Source organism: Corapipo altera, unplaced genomic scaffold (assembly GCF_003945725.1).
Source record: "Corapipo altera isolate COAL_440 unplaced genomic scaffold, ASM394572v1 2b, whole genome shotgun sequence".
Classification (NCBI taxonomy): Eukaryota; Metazoa; Chordata; class Aves; order Passeriformes; family Pipridae; genus Corapipo; species Corapipo altera.
Window position 1 is genome coordinate 6,916,225 of NW_020884874.1, and position 22,489 is coordinate 6,938,713.

Genomic DNA, 22,489 nt, shown 5'->3' on the forward strand with positions numbered 1-22,489 from the left:
GAAATGGAAAGAACTGTAAGTTTTTCTGCTTTCAATAGGTGACTTTGATTCCCAGTTTTTGAGCAATGAATAATCTAACTTTTCAAAATCTGCCTTCTTTTCAGGAGAATTTGCATCTCTCAGTCACTGTCATTCATTCATTCATGACCAGTCTTCGCGAACGAAGATTTGGGAAAGGTCTTTACCCTTCGAGCCTGCACAGTGGATTTTTTAGGTGAGACACAGTGTGTGCTGAGCTGAGCCCACCCTTTAATCCTAAGGTTCATCTGCCGGGGCCGAGTGAGCTTGGACGGTGGCAGTGAGGTCCTCAGGACGTAGGTTTGTTTAGAGTGACCTTCTCTTAGATGGATGGCCTTACAGGGCTGACGAGTTCCATCTGCCCGGGGGAGTTCCCTGACTGGGAATCAAACCCAGGCCGCGGTGGTGAGAGTGCTGCATGCATCCTAACCACTAGACCACCAGGGGTCCTCTCAGTCACTGTAACATACCATAAAAGGTGTATCTACATATGTTAACACAAAGTACTCTCTAACATTAGAAATTAAACCTAACAATAAGTTACAAAAAATTCCATCTAACCATTTCATTCTTTATTTAGACAAAGTTACACCTAAGAAGAATGTTACATTTCTTAAATCATGAGTAGGATACTGTTTTCCCCCCTATTTCATAACTGGAAATACAGAAGGAAATTTTGCTTTAATTTTGAATGAACTTTGCCCTTGGAGGAGTACCCATTAAGTAAGTTCAAATTATTTTTAAGAATACATGACAATATTTGAGTGTCTAACCTAACAGATTCCTTGTTTCCTCACTTTCATCTAAGGAACAATGTAAGTATATGTAAAGGCACCATCTAAGCAACATTACATATATATCTTAATTGACAAGAAATTGCCAGCACTTGAAAAGGAGATGAAGGTATATTTCAGGTATTGCCATTCGAGATGTTTCTAAAATTGTGCATTTAGATTTTGTGAGTAAGTATGTGTGTAAATAGGTATGGAGTGTTCATGCGGCACATGTTCTTTTTAATATCTAAACATCTATTTTATATCTTTATATTTAGATATATTTAATATATAAATATCCATTTAATATCTAAAGACCAGTCAAATTGTTTAGTATGTATGAAGCATTTTTCTGGAATGTCAATCTTCATCATTGAAGAGACACAAATGCAGTAACTGAGGATGAGGTTCCACAAAAAATATTTTAAAATGATGGCACTTACTCCAACACACCATGTTAGCCATAGCCAATATGTAGATAATTTCTGTTCCCGCACAGCTGCCTGTCCCATATATTCTTAATTTTTCTTAAAATAATCTTTATAGACCTCTCAGCAAGGAGTTAAGAAATTAATTAATATCCTGCTATGGTCTACTGCCATTCAATTCCTACAAATACATCCCATCCATACTGTATAACACAATTCACAGTGGTGACTCTCTCTCCCTTACAATAAAAAGTACAATTTATGTCCTGGTTCACTTGAGAATATTCTGTTGTAATAGCCTAAAGGAGTCATTATCCAGAAAAAAACCCTTATGAGTTGCTAAAAGCTGCTAGGAGAACAAGGTCTTTGAAAATATGACCAGTTGACTCAACAGGACTTCGAAGATAGTCTTTAATTCAAAACCAACTTGTAAGGAAATGCAGAACTCCCCAAATTCAGTGGAGGACAGGATGAAATAATTACTTGAATAGATATTGATCATGACAACCTGAAACTCTTGAGCAGACTATGCTTTTTAACATAGGATTTAAAGGCACTTACTTGCACAGCCATTCAAACTGCTCTTTACAGTCGGAGCAACCATAGTCACTGGTCCAAGCATGGCCAATGGTGTACTTGTGGAACTTGAGCATGTCCATCACTCCCACTTGGGCAATAACACAACCAAATAGGTCAGGGCGCTGATTGGCACAGGCAGCTTCAACAGAAAAACAAATGTATTAGTATTCATATCTTAAAGAATTAAGCTCAGCAGTAAAAGGTCCACTGCCAAGTTCGTGAAAGACCAACTTCCAAAAAGCTTTCATAAACTCAAAGTTTATTAAAAAAAAAAAGTAAAACTGTTAAAATAATGTGAAAAAAATAAGATTACCATATAATACCTGGAGTCAAAAAACCTTAAATATAAAATATCTGATATAAACCAAATCACACTGGGAGAAGAATGCCAGTGAATATGAATTCAAATAGCACTTTCAAGCAACACTGGAAGTGAACACACGAATGGATAAAAAATGTAACTTCCAAAGATGGTATGTTCAAAAGAACTTAAGAGCTATTTCTCTGTTCTTCAGGCACCAAAGATGCTTTTCATTGAAAACTGCCTTTCAAACTAGCAAACTGTGTTTGAAGAAGTGAAATTTGAAAATATGTGAGATTTTCGACTATGGAACTGAAGGTTCCTAAACCATTCCCTGTCTAAGCTTTTAATATTAGCATCAAGAAAGAAAAGGATCAAAAGTCCTCCATTTACTGAAGAAAGTTTTCTTCCATAATTATTATTATAAACCCTTATGGAGAGAGTTTTGATAAAAGCAGACTGTTACAAAATCAGAGGAATAACCTCAACTTGACTTGTATTTTCTTGTTTTATGATTTCCATCTTTTTACAAATGGAAGGAAAAAGTTCTTTAAGAATAACGCTTGCCTCGGATATTTTAAAAATAACTGCAGTAGGCCCTTCTAGCTCAGTATTCAATTTATAAGAGTGGCAACTGGCAGATGCTCTGGGAAAAGGCATTAAACAAATACTGGAAGATCTCTCCTGTAAATTATCAGTTTATAAACTAGTTGTTTAAGCTTTCTCTCAGTTGGAGTTATCTTTATCCACCCTGTTAAACAGCCATCAAAATACTCATCCTCTGTAAATGCATCTATTTCCTTTCTTAATGTTTATTCATCTAGTGTTCATCATATCCTGTAGCAGTAAGTTCTTCAATTCTAATTTCTGTTGCTTGATTTAAACCTGTTTTTTCACTATTTTACAAATTCCCTTGCTTTTTTTGAATTATAAGAAATAAGAGCACTGAAATTTCCATGTAACTACTACAATGGATCACAGAATCCGTTTTGTAATTCAGAATTATTCACTGTGCATCTACATGTAGGTATACTCTTTCCCAAATTTTTGTATCTCCTCATTTTTGTCCATTTTGAAAATGGATTGTTTATTCCCATTCTTTGCCTCCTGCAAACCAGGATATTGCTATCCCATGACCTTGTTTCCAGCTCAGCAAGAACTTTCTTTCATAGCCTTATGTGAGGGCCCTTGTCAAAAGCATTTCAAAATCCAAGAATAATTCTTCACCTAGATCACTGTTACAAGCACCATATGCAGCCTGGCTCCTTCAAAATAGCTCAAATAGATTTGAAAGATGCAACTTCAGCCTGCAAAATTCTTCCTTTTATGTCAGCTATTATTTATTGGTTCCAACTAGTTTGCCCGTTAGAGAAGTCAGATTTACTCATCTGCAGCTTGCAGATCACCATGAACCATTTTAAAACTTGGCATTACACTTGCCCCCTTCTGTTCCTCAGATATTTAGGCTTAGAAGCCTGCAATTTTTTTATACTGGAGTTCACTTAGGATCTTGCATGTGCACCATCTGGTCCTGGCAACACGCTACTTTTCATTGGATTGATTAATTCCAAAACCTCTTCTGCTGATGCTCCAGCTGGAGTCAGCTCCCCAGAATATTCCTCATGAAAACACACTGGTGCAGGGAACCCCCCCACACTCCTCAGGAGGGAACATCAACACAAACAGACCATTTAGTTGTTCCGCTTTGCCATTATATTTCTTTAATGCTCCTTTTACATCTCCTTAAACCTGCAAGTCCCACAGATTCTCTAACCAGTTTCCTGCCTCTGATGTGCATAGAAAGATTTCACTGCTAATTTTACATTAGAGGCAATTTGCTCATCAGTCTCCTGTGGTCTGTCAGTCCCTGCCAAGAGTTTATACTTTACCCTGTTTTCTTTATTTGAACATGAATTCTGTTTTCTGAAAGATGCGATTTTACTTCTGGTCATCTCTGATATGTAACCATGCTAACTCTTCCTGGTTTGTTCCCAAGACATTTTTGTAAGGTATGTATAGTGCCTTAAACAGATGCTATGTAAAAGAGCTTGATGTTTTTAACTGAAGCTTTTGATCAGATCCCTCCCCCTCATGTTATTTCCTTTTATGAACATAAATTATATTCTGGTAGGAAAAAAAGCCAAAACAACTATCACAACATTTAATTTTAATACTCTTTATTTTAGAGTGTCTCTTGAAGCACTGTCTGTTGCTCAGGATTTTGTAAGAAATGGCTGCTTCCTACTTCCTTAAGTAGTTACTTCAGTAAGAAATCATTTATTGAGATATTCATCCATTCCCACTGCACCGCTCTAATTAGCCGCAATACTTCATTATATGCATTAAAAAGTGTAATCCAGATCAACAATTTATTCATTAATTTTACTCCTCTACATATATGTTGAGCTTTAAAATTCGGTATGAAAGTAAGCCTTCAAAACATCAGAACTGGTTTTGACTAAGCAAACATGAGGGATCGAACATGGCATTTGCATAAAGGAGGTTTTCAGCTTACAGCTGTGCTGCTTTGCTCAGCTTGGGGATCACATTGCAGGACAAAAAAGTCTTGTTTTGTGATTGAATGAGGCAAGAGCTCAGGGCTCTGTAGTCCTTAGAGTCACCTCCTGTTAGTCTGACTGAAAGGAAACAGTATTTTGGAAGAGTGACAATACTCTTCCTTGTCAGCTTTTTCTTCTATAAATAAAACTGAGAAAGTCTGGCAGTGGGTCCTTGCACCTAAAGGATGAGTTATGATCTCTAGTGTTGCATGAACAACTATTGCAAAACTTATTCTTGCTTTGATGAAAAAGCACTTAAAAGAATTTTCTAAATTGACCTAATTGCACCCAGTCAAAAAAAATCCCTATCTGGCTCATCAAGAACACGGAAATCTAGCTGGATTATAAGTGCAAAGGAAGGTTTCTAACAAGATTTTTCAGAGCAGGGAGGTCTAGATTCCTAATACCTGTCTCCTGCCAGAATGATGTTCGCCCTGCAGATGTGACTTGCTTCCCCTTATCAAAACAAGGAGCCCAGATGACTCGTTCAGCCAGAAAAACAGGGTATTTTATTACTAAATCTGGGTAGGATGAATCTCATCCTAACTGTAACTGAAGTCCATATAATCACATATATATAACAGTATTTTTGGAAGCTATGTAATATGTTGAAAGTTTAACTGCATTTCCAAATATATATCTATGCTCACATAAAACTGACTTGTGCAATGCATGCACTCTCAAATGGAGTGTAAACCCTTTAATCCTTTATCATATTCATCCATTTCTATTTTCAATGCACAAATACCTCCTGCCACCTGTTATCGAGAAGAATATAAGCAGAAGGCAAAAATACAACTTTAGATGTACTTGTTACTTTATCTTTAAAACAACTGCTTTTAAAAATAATAACGCAGGAATAGCCAAGATGGCTTAGACAAAAGACCTATATAATGTCAAATTCTGTTTTCTTATGCTGGATGCTAATACACTGAAAAATAGAATAAAATCAATAGGGCCAGTATTCAGAAGCAGATAAACAGGAAGGAGTACAAAAAGAAGAGCAAGTAAAGAGTGAGTCTAGTAAATCTGCTCATTTTCTATATATCTATGCATTCTATATATCTATGGTTTATGCATTTGAAGTGTCTTTTTTCCCCTTCTCACATAAGTAGCTCAAGCTACTGTCACATGCCTTTCATGCTGTTTAAAAAAAAGGCAGATAAACCCCAATTTCTCATCAGAGACATTCATGATTTTATTTGTGGTCATATTTTAACTACACAATGAAAGCCAAGTCAACTTGTTATACTCCTCTGTACAAAGGCTTTATTTGCAGAACTGTTATGTTCTCTTTCGTTCTCTAAGAACAACAATGCATGACTACAGAAGGAGTGAATGAGAAACTCGGAGAATTGCAGGACATGGGCTCCTGGCTTATATTACAGACCACATAGTGCTTACCCAATATGCTACATAAGAGAATTCTGGTTCAATAGTTATTTTGTAGTGATTAGCCTTGAGAAAGAAAAATAAAAAAATGCAAATGTTTCTTAAACCATTTTTACTTACTGCGTGATTCTACCACAGGATTAGCTCTTACCACACAAGACTCTAATGGCTTTCATCCTTTGCTAGAGACTGCAGAATCCCAATGTTCCATGCATACAGCAAATTAAGTACAATTGTATACATTTAACAGCTGTATATATTAATGCATTGACATTCTGGCAACTTTGGACAAGCAGATTTCATAAATTTTTGTCTGGTTACTTTAATAAACCCAGAAGCAAACCTGGGAAACATACGAGCAGTTCTTACCAACTAAGAGGCCCCCATTTGAGCCTCCATTAATAGTCAATTTCTTTGGGGATGTGTAGCCTTCCTTGATGAGGTATTTGGCAGCACACTGGAAGTCATCAAAGCAATTTTGTTTGTTGGCCAAGATACCACCTAGCACAGAAACGAAACAAATCAGTTGATGCCATAAAATCCATTTGATACCATCTCTTCAGAAAAACATGTGTGCAAAAATACCTGGGAACAATTCCAGTTTCATGAACATTTTAATAATTGATGCAGCTCAGAAAGACAGCAAAAATAAAAGATTCTTTCAACACAGAGAGGGTATAAGATGGTTCTGTCAATAACCCTGATGCTTTAAGAAATTCTGAATTATATATACCTATACTGGGGAGTGAGCGCCAGGTAATGTTCCTAATCACTAAAATGAAAGCTAAAAGCTTTGCATAGCAAAATATATACAAAATGACCACATACAATCCACCTGAGGCTTGATCTAATGGGACTTTGATATCATTAAACTCAGTTACAGTTTCTTAAGGCAATAAAGCTTCAGCTTATAAAATAAGCTATATAAAATAAGCACTTCTAATTTCCTGGACATATAATATGTGGCTGGTAATCTACTTTTTTTTCTATTAGTTGTTTTCAAATCAGATGATATACAGCTATGGTAAAAAAGGAACTTCAGAGTTGCATTCTTGGTTTGAAATTTTATTAATTAATTTTCAATATGGAAATGCTTAAGATACTGCCATCCTGTTGAACAGAATTCCAAATGTCCTCAGATGTATGAGGGAATAAATCATGACTGAAAATATAGGTCCAGATGACATCACTGATGAGACTTCCAGTTCGGAAAACAAAAAATTTTGCAGGGTGGGATAGGGAAAGAAAAGCATAGTTTTCCCTACAATTTTCAATCATTTTAACAGAAGAATATCAACCTTGAGAACTCAAAGTTGCCCAAATCTCATAATCTTCCCACTTATTTGGCGACAGACTAAAACTAGCTCTTCCTCAAAGGTTACCCTACCTTAAGACCATGGTAATCTCAGGCAATTAAATGCTAGTAAGAAATGGGAACTAGGAAGAAAATCCTTGCATTTGTGTAGCAAAGGCTGTGGCCCAGTCAGGTAAAAGGGACTCAAAGGATACATAAATCTAACTCCATTTCCATTTACTTTGTTTAAAGGGTGGATGTTTATTCTAAGTGTATTGCCTAAGGTTCCCACTACAGTCTAGGAACCTCCAGGACAATTAATTTTACCCTAAAATAAGTGAGATGAGCTACATCTCTTTAACTGGAGGTAGCTCTTTAGCTCCACTGCCCATCCAGTGATCCTGAACACCCAGTTTACAACGGTTGCTTTATTTCTGTGTTGCAGAAGTTTGGCAAGATAACTCTGACATTTAGTCATACAGATCTTGTAGAACTAGAACCAGTACACTTTTAATTTTTTTGTATTTTTTTTTAAACAAATACACATCATTATCACATTAACAACATCATTATAGAGAGATATACTGGGACAACAGAAAAGTCTTCAAATATGTGGCAATAAAGGAGAAATAAATCTTAATCGTTGCTCAAAATCCTGGGCTGGTCTAAGGTCAGAATCTTATCTATATAATTAAACCTAAGTAAAAAGACTTTCGTAACTGGTTCTGGAAGTAACAAAGAAGAGATACATATCATATTTGCAACTGCAATAAAAGACTCGGGTCAAAATCAAGCAGGAAATAGGTGGAACAAAGAAGCATTATCATATTAAGATAAATTTTATTAAAATCTATTACAAATCAATCAGCAAATTAAAATTAATGAAGGATACTTCATCTTTAGCAATAGTATCCTGTATCTGCAAGCACATACAGCTTCTATTTATGAAGCTATTACATAATTAACTCAATTGTGAGGAAATGACCCAGACAAATAGTTACCACAGATGAAACAGTAAAATCAAGATGCAATGATCTGGAAATACCATTTTGTTTGATAAAAAGTTATTATGGATTACTGCCATGGCAAATTGCTACATCATAAACACCATTGTTTTGGTACATTTGCCTTGCTGTCAACATCTCCAGCAACTTATCTTCCAGATTCTTGGATATGAGTAAAGTGTCACTATTAAATAATGATGGGTATGTTACAGAAATAAGTAGGACTTTTTCAAGCTTTTTTCTCTGGTGAAGGGATGCAGACAATTGTCAGCAATAAGGCAAGTGGACAAAGACAATCAAAGGACTAAGACAAAGACTGGATGGGAAAAACATGGACAGAAACAAAGCAAAAATATTAAGAAAAGGGGCAAAGAGATTTATAGAGCTTTGCAGTGAGTGACTTCGTTTCCCTGTAGCACAAAAGTCAGCTTAAAAAAACCTGAAGTTGGATCCCCTATGAGTGTGCAGGGGATGACATGTCACTACACTTCAAGAGCTGACTGTTTTCATATAAACTTCACTCATAGAATCATAGAATCATTTAGATTGGAAAAGATCTTCAAACTTAACTGTTAACCCAGCACTGCCATGTCCCTAATGACACACCTACATGTCTTTTAAATGACTCCTGGGATGGTGACTCAACCACTTCCCTGGGTAGCTGGTTCCAGTGCTTGACACCCCTTTTGGTGAAGAAATTTTTCCTATCACATTCATGAAATATAAAAAAAAAGGTCTATTCATAAATTATGCAAAAACAGTCTGGAAGAGTTACATTCTGAACTCAAGCATTCACACCTTCTGTAAGGTTCTGCAAATGATTTTTTTTTTGGTGTGATACCAAGAAAGTCTTAATAGTCAGTGTTGTTGTCTTGGGGATTTAGAACTGTAGGGCCATGTGCACTTGCAAATTTTCTGAAAGTCTAGGAAACTTGATCTTGCTTAAAAAAAAATATTTTCTTGGAAAATATTGTCTTTGTGCAAAGCTATTTTTAAGAAGTTGCAAAAATTAAAAGAATCTACGAAAACTATCAGATTAACGCTGGACAATGTACAGATCTAACACGTAAATAAGGAAAAAAAATTACTTTTCTACAGAATAAGTAAAAGGAAAAAGGAGATCTGAACAAGAAAGAAGGAATGAAGAGAAAATGTTGCAATTTTCATTGCCAAGCCTGCAGTTTTGTTTCCCTGCTTTGACTGACATACCTTTGTGCCAGGTCTCTCCATATTCACCACCTCCCCTAATGTTTGCCACTGCTAGAACACCTCCTAGGTGTCGCACAAATATAAGTCTTGACACACTGAAAAAGTAAATAGACAGAGGATTATTTTTAATTTCCAATTTTTATACACCTACCACTTCTGTAAAAATACTTTGAGGGAAAGATCTCTCCCAAAATCAATTATGAAATTGTGAATGAAGTCCCCCCTTGATAGCAAACCTGAGTAGAGGCAGTAGCTTAATTTAGCAGAAACTGCAGAAGATCAATCGCACATATGCCAAGGAGATAGGTAAAATATTAAAATTTAACAAGTCTTTTTTTTCCCCCTTCTAGTAGGTTTAACTTTCTTATTTACTTGAAATCTTTGCTCATGCAAGAAACCATTGTTTGCAGAAATTAATTTTGTTCAATCACAAGAAAAAAGATTGGGTCTTGTTACCTTTAAGTCCTACTACTGCTTATCAGAAATGGCTTGAAAGATGTTAGTCCTACAGTGTGTCTCATGTGGACGTAGTATCAAAACAGGTAAAATTTTCCTACCTCCCAAAGCAATTACCTATGTACTAGCACATGTTCTTAAAAGTATATACCAAGGATTAAGGAAAAAAAAAGAAAAGCAGAAGGATAACTGATAAGAGATTTCTGTATTTTCATAATCCATCAAAGGAAAAACTTGCTATCTAGGCTGGTTATCTGGCCACCAGATTGCTCAGAATGCATGAATTATCTCTGCTTCTGTAAAATCAATACTTAAGTCCATCACTGTGAATTGCATTTTCCTTAGATTGCTGTGACATGCTGATCAGATGCAAGATTGATATTCTATAAGCACATTGTGCAAACATCAGAGGGAATTATTCTGTCAAACTCCAGGATGCCTAATTTCAACAGGTTGCTGCACAGCTAATGTGGAGTAGCCTGACAGTAGGTTTCCTCATTAGATTGTGGCTTCTTAATTTTTGGTATGTTAGAGTCACAAAACCTCCCAGAATATTTTGCACTTTTTTTCCCTGTCTCTGTCTCAAACTTTGAACCTCTTGGTCCAAAGTTATTTGATTCCCAATAATCAAAGGTAGCAAGTATAAGAAAGTATTACAGGTAAGGCAAGAGTTTGCTACCCAAATTTATTGCCTGAAAATATTTTAAAAATAAAAAATTCTGGAACAGAGTCCACCTTCTTCCATCTGCTGAAATAAACTGTGCCCACTGAGGCATCAGCATATTTAACAAGTGAAGTACCCATGAACAATGCAAAACCAAAGTGCATCCTATCCTGCCTGTGGACTCCTCTAACAGAGATAGTACTTTGATGATGATGATTTTTGGAGGGGTCTAAGCAACTTAGGATCTCATAGGATATGAAGTACTCTTGTTATAGGTAGCTAGTCCCCATTTCCACAAGAAAACAATTTTCCTGATGCACAGACCCTCAACAGGATAAAGTTCAGAGTTTGGTAACAACCATTATAACTGCCCAAATTATAAGCAAGGTTTAGTCTATCTGTGCTCACTCTCAGTAATACTACTGGGATTTAGGCACTTCGGAACACATTACCCCGTATACCTCAACATAAACAACTAGTCATGTCACTGCCAGTCGCAATTAATTAATACCCACCCCAGTATGGTCAGTAGTAAGTTGAGTCAGGACCCTTACTTGACCAATTCTTTGAGGCAAATGTGCCTCAAGCTTAAAACAAGCTTTCCTAAAAGGACTTTAAAGTTCAAGGAACCAGGTCTAATACGTAGAGAATCAGAATTTATTAACTTTTTTAAAAAGTGAAAATTCCAAGTGATCAGACAGCACAAAACTCAACTTTCACACACAGCCCTGCTACTGCCTTCTATGTCCTTCCAGGTGTATTCTTGCTTCCAGATTTGATTTCCAGTCAACCTGGTGTCTAAGTCACATTAAACTGCCCAGTCACCCTGGATGGCAACGAACTACCTCATTCTGCAGAGGGAAGTCTGGCTTCCTGCTCTTCCCAAAAGTCTCTGTAGTTTTTTGCTCATTATCCCTGTTTTTTCTTCCCTCCTGGGAGCAGGGTAAATGAAAGGGCAAAAGGGTCAGGAAGGAGTCAGTAGAGGGAGCAGAAAATCTTCTGTCAAGTATTACAGCTGACAGAGAAATGCAGGCTAGTGCACTGGTGGTGGGAAAAAAGTCCTGAGTCACTGGACTTTGTTGCTTTCTTGGCTTTTGTGGAGCAGAAAGGAGCAGTAATAGAGTAACCGAAAAGAGTAATCTTCCACTCTGCACCCAGGGCTGCTATGTTGCTTGACCTTTCTCTGGGCTTACAGTCTCTCCCTGCACCACCTCTTTGCTTTAAAGGCTGGGTACAAACTGCCAGTGAAATGCAATTTCACAGTCTGCTGCACAACCAGCTATATTCCAGGATGCATTAGAAATTGCTTCTCCTGTACCCACACAGGCACATATGGAACAGTGAAGGGAAACATGTTGGTTCCTATAGGGTAATTAGCCAAATCTGAGGCATTAGTGGTAGGTTTGTGATGGCATTTTCCCAGTGGCTCTCTGGGTATTGGTGCCATCAGCCTTCACTTGCACTCGCTATGCCAGCTGTATAATTAATGATAATGCTCTGGCAAACACCATCAGCAGCTCTCCAGTCCAGAGAAAGATGCATGCTTGCATTCAGAAATAAACCCCTACTGTAACTGACTTCATGACTTCAGGCTATCATTCTTGTAGTTATTTCTGGACCCTGTAAGCTGTTGGTTTGTTTCTACTGCTTTCAGTGAAAAAAAATTTATTTTAATTTTTGGTGTTGGAGAAAAAAGAAAGAGGACCACTAGTTTCTGATTTAAGCAGAAAAAAGATCCCCCAGTCAGAGAGTTGGCTCATGTTAATGGGAGTGAAACACCAATGAGAAAACATTGTACTGCCTGGAAGAAACACAGGACAGAACTGAACCACTGGAAAGGAGAAAATTAAATGCTTTGTGAAAAGTTATAGGAGCCTTAAGTTTAAATAAAAAAACCTCAGAAATATTTATCCAGTAGTTTTTGTTGTTTTTTGTTTGTTTGTTTGTTTTGGTTTTTTTAAAGGTAATCTGGCTATTACTTGGTTGCATTTCCATAGCTACGTTTCAGCTCAGCATCAGGTGAATGATGTGGCAAGCCTCAGCCTTGACTATCCTGTGGTCATCTAAAAAAAAAAAAAAAAGATCAAATCATGGTGTTGGGTTGTGTTTGGAACAGCACTTGGACTGGGGAAGTCCTTGTGGAGTATTGCAATATATAGTAACAAGGACGTAGTAAAACATTACTGGAATTTACCAGGTAAAGGGTGAACTGGATATTCTGCCTCCCTGGTAAAAATTCTCTCTTACAATTACCTTTCCCTGATCTTGCTTGCCTCCTTTTGGAACATAGTTCCTTGCCAAGTATTCAATTCTCAAGTTATTAACCATAAAGATGCATTTGAAGGCTTCTGCTATCCTTATTTTTCTTTTAGAAAGAGAAAGCTGAGAAAGGATATGTTGATAATACAGGGATAGAATTAGGAGGGAGGTATGGGCAATCATATTTTATTTATATTGTCAGTGGGATAATGTATTTTGATCTGGAGGTCACTGGTAGTTCTCTGTGCACTTAATTTTAAGGGATTGTTACAAATTCATATTCTTGTTTTATGAACTGTATAAAAAAGGTTCCATAGGGTTCAGGAAAACATAGGTCACTGCTCACACCTCCCATTTTCATCTCTTCTGACTGTCAGCTGCAGCCTCTTGCTGCTGTTTGTTGGACTCCTACGAGAATCAATTTTTAACTTGCCAAAATGGCAGAAAACCACCCACTCCATTTTGCTGGGATAGTTTTATGTCATTCTTGCAATATAAATCAGCTTAGCAAAGGTTCCAGCAAGCACCAGGGCCAATGGATGGGAAGTGGAAGTAGACACTGTGAAATACCTTCTCCTTTTGCTAACAGCCTGCTCTCGTGTCAGCTCTGCAGAATATGAAATTTTACCTTAAATCAACAGATACATGATATTTATTTTACATTCTTTAAAAAAGAAAACATGGTAAGTTCTATCACAGTTTTCAGCATCTACAATAAACTAATAAATCTGTGGTTGAACCTAACTAAAAAGGAATTTAAAAACTATTTGGATTATATAATTGTGTCTCTCAAAAACCACAGGAAATTAAAAATGTAGCTTTATGAGGCAGATAAAAAGCTTACAAATAATCACAGAACACAAGATGGGAGGTCCATTGTTTGAAAAAGTATTTGCTAGAAAGGACGAGAAACTGTAAATGCTATTCAGAAATACAATTGCTGCGACCTGGAAAAGTGAGCACTGCAAAAGATTTCTTGAAATGTGCTGCCTCTAAAGAAGGACTGGTAGTACCTTAGCTTAATAGGATTGTTTCATAACAGATTATTTTTCTGTTGGTGTGCTCTCTTCTGCGATCTGAAAAACTGCTCTCTATTCAATCCTTTCCATTTCTGTTTTCCTCTGCCTCACCTAGGAGCCTGTCTTAGGTATTCAGAAAATCACTGCCTCTCGGCAAGTCTATTCAAATCCCCTTGCTGAAGAAATAAGCCTTTTCTCTAAAAAGATCATCTATTCAATAAAGCTTATGGCTTTTGAGGGCTACAAATCCTGTTTTGCACACAGCATTTTTGGTTTACAATGTGTTGCTTTGCATTTGCAGAGATCACATCATTTACTTTTCAAGACAGAATCATCTTTCGTCTTTCCCAATCCTTTGGGACACAGTAGGATTTTGCTTCTGATGTAATCTCCTCTAAAGTATTATATGAAAATGCTGTGAAATTTTAATTATTTACATTAATTTAGACAAACATTTGATCTTCTATAATATGTAGACATAAGTAATTAACTTGGAAAAAAGAAAACTTCCAATGACATTAGTTCAGCAAAGGGTTCAAATATTTGCTTAATATATGTCCATATGCTTTTCTGTTGAGCTCAGTGACAGAGCAGGAAGAAGCTGAGGTATAATCCTAAGGGCAGGGTGCCTGTTGTAAACCTTGGAAGAGCAGAGCACTTCTCTGCTCTGACATAAATTTCTTTTGTGAGCCTGGGCAAAACCCTTGAATTCAGAACTAACAAAGCAGACAAATGGCACCTGGGCACTGATGTGCAGTCCTTATGGCCCTCACCTTGCTTCTCAAGGACCTGAAATGCATCCTGTCAGATCCATCATCCACCCCGCCCTCAGTCTGTGACAGCTGTTAATACCAGATACTTCAGAAGAAGGTATGAAATACCCCACTTACCTATAGCTTGGTGTAATTGATATGTTGAAGCCTCCATATCCATACAAGAAGGCAGGATGAGAACCATCTAATTTAATTCCTTTCTTGTGAATAATAAACATAGGGATCTTAGTACCATCTTTGCTAGGGTAGAAAACCTAAGACGAGAAAAAGAAATCCGTAATGATCTTAGTGCCGTAACTCTCCACAACTGCTGTTGACAAGAACCAGAGGTGATCCCTTCTAAGGTGTCCTAGGGGTGAAACTTTCCAGGCAATCTGTGCCAATTGCCCAGGTCAGGTTCAGTAATGGCCATCACCTAATTGGTTGCTTAACAGCTCTGGAAAATGTATCAAAATGAGACAGAACAAAGGGTATGACAGTATCATGTTTATGTACCTTATACATTAAATTCTACATACAAGAGGGTTAAAGAAAATGTTACAAAAAGAATATAATTCTCTGCAAGGGAAGACTGGCATTGTGAAAACACAAGGGCTGCATGGTCCATCATAGTGAAAGCAGCAAAGATTTGAGCTGGCACAGAGAACAAACAGAACTAAAACCAGATTTCCAATCTAAATTTATAATTTCTAAAATTTCTCCTCTTTAAAAATTCAAACTTCAGACACTAGAGAACAGCAGACAGAGAAGAAAGAAACTCATGCATTGCACTGTTTCAGACAAGAGAGAGCTGTTAGTAGAAATAAATAGGTAAAACTCTCTGAAGATCTGGTCTTGTTCTTCTGAAATCACTGAAAATTCTTTCATATCAGTTGATGCAGCAGTCTTTGCTTGTAAAAACATAAATTTCACCACAAGTTTAAGGCCACAGATATTAAAAAAGTCAGACTATTTTGGTTTTCTTATTAATACATTAGCATTAATATATTAGCATTAACATTTCTCAATGGAGTCACTTCACACACTGAATTCAAGTGCAAAGAGAAAACTTTGAATAGCTGAAGACACTGTTTTTTCAGCCTTGTGAAAACAGCAAAAAGCTGACTACTCAACTTTTGCACACACAGCATGAATTCACCAAAGCAAGTCTGTATCCAGCAAAAGTGGACTCAGCATTGCCCAGTCTTTCAAGGTTGTCTAACAACCAGCTCACCTCATCACGGTGGAAACATAAGCCATATGACAGAATCTTTTGTAGCACTTGGTGCATTCCAGACACTACCAGGCAACTAGAACCAGGAGCCTCAATGTTGCAGAATCCCCAATCCACCCAGCAAGACTTCTGAACTGCCCACTGGCTTTCAGGAAACCAGCTCCCAAAACACGAACTATCCACATAGTACGTGCTTTCAGATATCTTTCTATTACTGCCACAGCACTGTGTGAAGTTAAAAGCTGAACTCCACGTACACAAACATAGACTGTAGTTGCTTAACACAGTTCTCACATCTTGTTGTTTTGATGTATGTATCTGCCTGCATACTCTAATTTAGAATCCAGACTGTCATATTTTACCAGTCAAGCAAAACACGTGGGTGTGAATGAACTTTGCGGCATGTCCTAAAGTTCTGGCTGATTAGTTTTCATTGCTTTGTTTTAGCATCATTAGTTGCAGCTTCAACTCTAATTAGAACAAAAAGGTAGTAAATGAAAAATGACACATTCTTATAATTTTGTTGTGTGTTTATAATTTCTGTGCTTTTAAAGGAAATAGTCCTAGTATGCTTTATAAAGCACACAATCCACAGGATCTATTTTTATAACACATGAACCTCAACAGTAATATGAACCCGTGCAACACATTTATTCTGAGCATTGCCTGTAATGTGAAACATGTAAATCCACATGGCACGTTGAAAACAAAATAATGACATTTAATTTTAGTTTAATCATTGCTAATGAAATGCAAGAAATTTCAAACAAAACCACATCTACCTCTGAAGACTTCACTAAAACCTGCAGACATATTACACATAAAAATTCAGTATTTCAGTATCCAGTAGATGAGAAAAAAAAATCAAAACGAAAGCCTAAGGGCATTTTTACACAGATTAAATCACTGTTTCCAACTACTGCCATAACTGTATCTTTGCTGACAAAGTGCTTGCAGAACAGTAGAATACAAAGAATTTCCACTTTAAGTAATTAGTTGAACACTATAAACAAATAAAGTAAATGATAAACAGGAGAACCACTGAGGCTGGTAATGAGGAGTTCCAGGGACTCTTCCCTAAAATGCCATCCATCAACTCCAGTTGTTGCTGGCAACTCACGTGAAGTGAGCACCTGGCCTTCCTACATTTCTGGAAACTTACTGCCATTGGCCAGTCCTTTCCTGATGATTAAAGGATGCCACTAATTTTACTTCTTCTTTCTGAAAAAGGGATTTTTTTTTTTTTTTAAATAGCTCTCTGAAAACTGACTTCAGTAGGGATTTTATTGTCATCAGTTTAGATAAAATAACATAGCATTAAATGAAAACTCAACAAAAATTAAAGATGTATGTCAAGATGACACTAGTAATTTAAGAGTTTTCACTCCTATCTTTGCTAAAATAATGATTACCTCTCCCACCAAGATGAACACATGAAAGTGGGATGAAAATCAATTCAGTGAGACACTAAGATACGTGAAGCTGTTTAAGCTTCTCCAAATAGACTATTTTCAGCAACTGATTCAATCTCATCTTTAAATTAGGTGTTATTTTTGAAGCAAGTCCAATGGTTTATTCACATAACCGATAAACGGATGTTCTTCTATCTCAAAGATTAAGGTAAACCAAATGGATATGCGTCTATCTCAAAGATTAAGGTAAACCACAAGGGCAAGCCCTAAAAAGAAGAATTTCCCAAGATGGTGTTTCAGCCTAATTTTAGAACCCCTCAGCTTTTACAGTGGTAAATGCTCATGAAAGGGTACTCCTCTTTTCTGTTTTATCACAGATAGGAGTGATCCACTCGTGCCAGTCACATTATATTACTTCTTGCTCATATATTTTTAAATAAGGACTCATGTCACTGTAGTCAGCATATATAAGAGGACAAGTTAGCAAAGTGATTTTGGAGGGAAAAGGATGGAGAAAACACTTCAAAAACATTATTATGAATGCTGGAACTCACCATTCAAGGGGGGAGTTGCCAAAAATAAGTATCTTCAGCCTTTAGGAATGCACCAGCAATGCTGTGTGGCTGACAGGGCACTCCTGCTGCATCCAACCCTTGGTGCTATTCTAGGAGCTGGAGCAGTACAACAGCCCTGAAATAGTTGTAGCTCACTTTGTCTCACACTGAAGTCCCTATCTGTCACATGCCAGAGGGGTCTCAGTGCCAGAAAGAATCACTTTCAATTAAGATGCTGGAACCTGAGGCATAAATTTACAGCCTCTAGGCAGAAAGCAACACTGTTTGCACAGTTAGTCATTACTACAAACTACATGAAGATTAAGCTATATAAACTACACAAAACCAAATCTCAGTCATTCTTCCTTCATACATAGATATATATTTATAGAGTGGTGTGTTATTTTGTTTTTTAAACTTAGCATTTGAAAGCAATTTACATTCCATTTTCATGGACTAAAAAAGTCAATGGAAGTTTACCTCCAAGACAGTTTACAGAGTAAATTTTACACGTAAATACAGTTAATGGCTGTGTGATTGGGCTTGTAAATTTACTTAGGAGTTAAACAGGATTAAAAGGTTCTGTACATTCATTCCTGGAAAGGTCTTCATCCTCCTAGTTATTATTTGTCTTAAATGTGCAGTATTTATGTTAGGTGAATCTTTACTTAAGGAAGATAGGAACTATCAGCTGGCATTGTAAACAGAGACCTAAATTCAGAAAGACTATGTTTATCCACCTCAGCCTCTGCAGTGACAAGAAGCATCCTCTCCATCTCAGGTCACAAGGAGTCAAAACTAAGTATTTTAAAAAAGCTAAGAGAATTTCGAAGTAAGAGGCTGAAGACAAAGTTTTTCTTTCATTTGTCTATAGAGATAATACAGACAGACATTTATACTTACACACAGAACTAAAAATAATTTTGGCAATCATCCATTATGCACTTCTTTTGTGAGTAAATATGAAACCAGTATCTATGAATATTAAATGAAATGACACAATCATCACAACAGATAAATAAACCTAATCTGCCTGAATACTCATATTGTGTCATATAATTAAAAATACCTAAGACTACTGACATTGAATAGAAACTTCCATTTTTAAAAAACTCAGCAAATTGTAAGTATTTAGTTTCACTTTTTCTCGCTTTCAGAAATATTTTCTCTGTTTATATAATGGTCAGATTAAAAGATATAATTATAGTTGTTTGGTGAAGAAAACTGAATGTACACCTGAAATCATCTTGCTTTTACAAAATCTAAAATCCTTCTATGCAAAAACCAACTCCAAAATTGCACACATTTAAAATTAACCTTTTAAGGTAAGATTCAACACAGGTTTTGAAATACTGTTGTAAAACACAAATTCAAGATAATATTATCCATATGGGTCTAATGCATATATTTTTAAACTGTGAATAATATCTGAATGTTTAGAAACATTTTATCATTTTTCTGACTTGCTCATTAATGGCAGAGAATTAAAATCCAGTTAAAAAGTGCTAGTTTGGCTTTTCAGAAAGGATTATTTCCTGCAGATAAAACATGAAATTTACACATGAAAAGAAACTTTGATTTCTGGGACTCGAAAACATCCCCTAAGCCACAGTTGGCTAATTATTCTTAGAAAGCCAGTAGTGATTCTAATAATGTCTCTCCCAAACTCTCTTTCAAGATTAGATACTACATATCAGAAATAGCAATTCTTTCCATGTCTTTGTGTGCTTGATCAAAACCAGGTAAGAGTTACACTTGTCATTAGATTGACATTCATTGTGTAAAATCCCAAAGAATTATACAAAGAGCAACTAAAAAGGCATATAAATCAAGCCTGAACACTCCTTATTAAAAACGTTTGTTCAATAATTTAGGTTTAATAACACCACAACAATGCCTTTAAAATTAGTTTTGTTCCAAAGTTCCCTATATACTTTTCCTGAGAGAACTTCTTTTCATGTGAAACAAACACGGGATTTAGCAGTCTTGGTGAAATGTAGCAACTGTTTTCTGCTTCTAGATAAGTGTGGTTGCCCCCCCACTGCCGCGGCCACCACAAGGTCACAGACAGTGCTGGGGAAGCAAAACACTGTTCAGTCTCAGCAGCCACAGGCACGGCTGTGCTGAGCAGCCCACTATAGGGAATGCCTACTTCAGTTTTTACTCCTTGGAACTGCATTTCAAGCATCCCGTTTCACACAAAGCATTTCCTTCATTAAGTGAGAGATGAAGACTTCTCGTCACACTTTGGTTTTTGTATTCCTATATACAGCAAGAATCAGAAGTCAGGAGAAATAATACAGAACTATTACCACTACAGAGCAAATCCACAGGATCTGTGGCTTCCCTTCTTCAGAGGGGAATCCTCATCAATCTTAAAGCCTATTAAATTAGCTTCAAAGCAATTATGTGTGGGTTGCAAAGCTTGCTTAACACAGAGCTGGACATGGGCCAAGGTAACTCAGCACAGTAAAAATTCATGCAGGTAAAACTCAGAAAGAAGAACACCCCCTACAGACGTTTGCAAAGGCACTGTGAAAATAATCAAGGAACCTTTTAGAAGAAATTGTTTCACCACCTACCCACTAGCACAAAAAGCAGACTCATGCTGACAGAGTAAAGTGCCAGGAGATGGTCTTTTAGAAGAAATGCCTTGCTAATAAGTTCAGCTGCTGAGACGCAATTGATTGCAGGGAGGTATCTAACAGGACGGGGGGAGGATGTAGGGGAAGACGAGAAAAATACAAGTGAAAAATCAGAAATCCTGTAAGATTGGCATGGTGGATACTTCTTTTAAACCCCACTTTTCTAGATTAGTTAAAAGGCAACATTCCCCTTCACATAAAGCCTCAGTGGTAAATGGGATCCAATGAGACCCCCCCACACTCACTTGAAAGACTTCTTGCCTCTTTTCTAAATGTTTATCCTTTCAGTGGGATCTCCAAGCTTCCTGAAGTAGAATAATTAGCATCTGCCACACAGTTATTCCTTGTCTTTCATCAGTTTGCCTTGAAGATGACTTGGTGTACAGTGTAGATACGGGCAGATACCAGACAGATAATATTTACCTTTTAATTAAAATGTACATTGTAGTCATGTTGAACAGAAAAACATCCCAGGAGCCTTTGTAAGTTACAGCCTATTTTCTGAATTACCTCTGTGCTTATGCATTCAAGAAATCTAGTACTATGAAGAAGTATAGCATGAGATAAACAAAGGGATGTCTTGATGGAAGTAGTACACCTTTTTGAATAAAAACATAAATAATAGCTGTTGGCTAGTTCAATTTCTGTCATTAAATCAAGCTTTACTTCATTGAGTAAACTGCCCTGACAGGAGACAGACAACTCACTGTAACAGTATGTAGGCATTAGAAAGTAAACACTACTTATTTTTACCATGCTGGAAATCAGTTCAAGTTGTAATGAGAAACACTGTAAGAATAAAAATGTAGAGGCAACTTACATGAGGTAGAGCAAGGGGGAGAACTTACCTTCTCCAAACTACTGCACAATAACTATTCTTATTTATAGTTTTACGCTGTGGTAGGGGCACACATGTAATCCAATGTGCTGAGAAAGAGACACATTCACTCAAACAGTAATTAGCTAATTCAGCTTTTCTGTTTCTGACCCCATCTTGTTCAAAACTTGCTTGGTTATCTCCACACGGCCTCTCTTTTGAGTGCTTACGAGCTTCAAAAAGACGACACAACCACTGTTGGATTTTCTCCCTAACACAGAGGCATCTACAGAGTTCAGGGTGCTCAAATATCAGGTGTAAACTTGTATTCAAAAATTCCTGCACAGATAAAACTCAATTTTGACACTGGTGATGTCAAGTACCCAGCTTCTGTGAAAAGCCCCAAGAAGACCAATGTATTCCCCTTATATTGCCAAGAAGTTTTGTTTGTGACTTTCAACAGCCAGGCAATTTCAGAGGGCTCTACGCTCTCTTCCTTAGAGAATCATGTTTATGGATGTCAAGTTGGTTACCCAAAATCAGAGGTGCTATAAATCACTAAACACCTACAAAAATTCTGCATATGGCTAGTATAATAATGAACAAATAGCTGATACTCTTTGTTCCCGCTTTTTGGTTTGAGAGGAAACAGAGATCATCTGCACTGGGCAGTGCATGTTTCAAAATCAGTTCCAAATTACTTATCCCGTGCAGATTTTTTCTGAAGTACTTACTGACATAAACAGGTCAATACAAGTATTGTGAAGCACTTCCATGTGTGTTTTCTTGCTCAATTTATAGCTACATAAATTTACTTTGTAAAACTTAAGCCTGAATTTAAAGTTACCCATTTGTGCCCCTACATGATTAAAAAAACCCCAAAATGGTAGCAAAGGGAAAAAAGCCCTTGAGAATGGTCAAGGAAAAACTAAAGCCCTAGAAAATATCTGTGGTGCTATCTTGGAAAAAATAATTCTAAGGATCAGATGTTATTGATTTCAACAGTTCTGTCTTGGTGACCACCTCCTTGCCTTGGAGACAATATTATTGTTTCCAGATTTGCAGTACTCATTTGTACAATGAGGGAAAAATCACTCAGTGAGTAGCAAGAAGCAGAAGAG

The 22,489-nt window shown here is 36.8% G+C and overlaps 1 protein-coding gene across 1 annotated transcript in view; it reads right to left on the reverse strand.

Moving 5' to 3' along the window:
* The window catches only part of PREP (prolyl endopeptidase), a 90,630-nt gene that overhangs the window by 3,587 nt on the left and 64,554 nt on the right, over positions 1-22,489 (reverse strand). Inside the window, exons 11-14 of the mRNA XM_027633393.1 lie at positions 14,845-14,981; positions 9,557-9,651; positions 6,419-6,550; positions 1,781-1,937 (exon numbers count right to left, since the gene is read on the reverse strand). Of these exons, the coding sequence (XP_027489194.1) occupies positions 1,781-1,937; positions 6,419-6,550; positions 9,557-9,651; positions 14,845-14,981 (521 nt within the window). The remainder of the gene's footprint in view (positions 1-1,780; positions 1,938-6,418; positions 6,551-9,556; positions 9,652-14,844; positions 14,982-22,489) is intronic.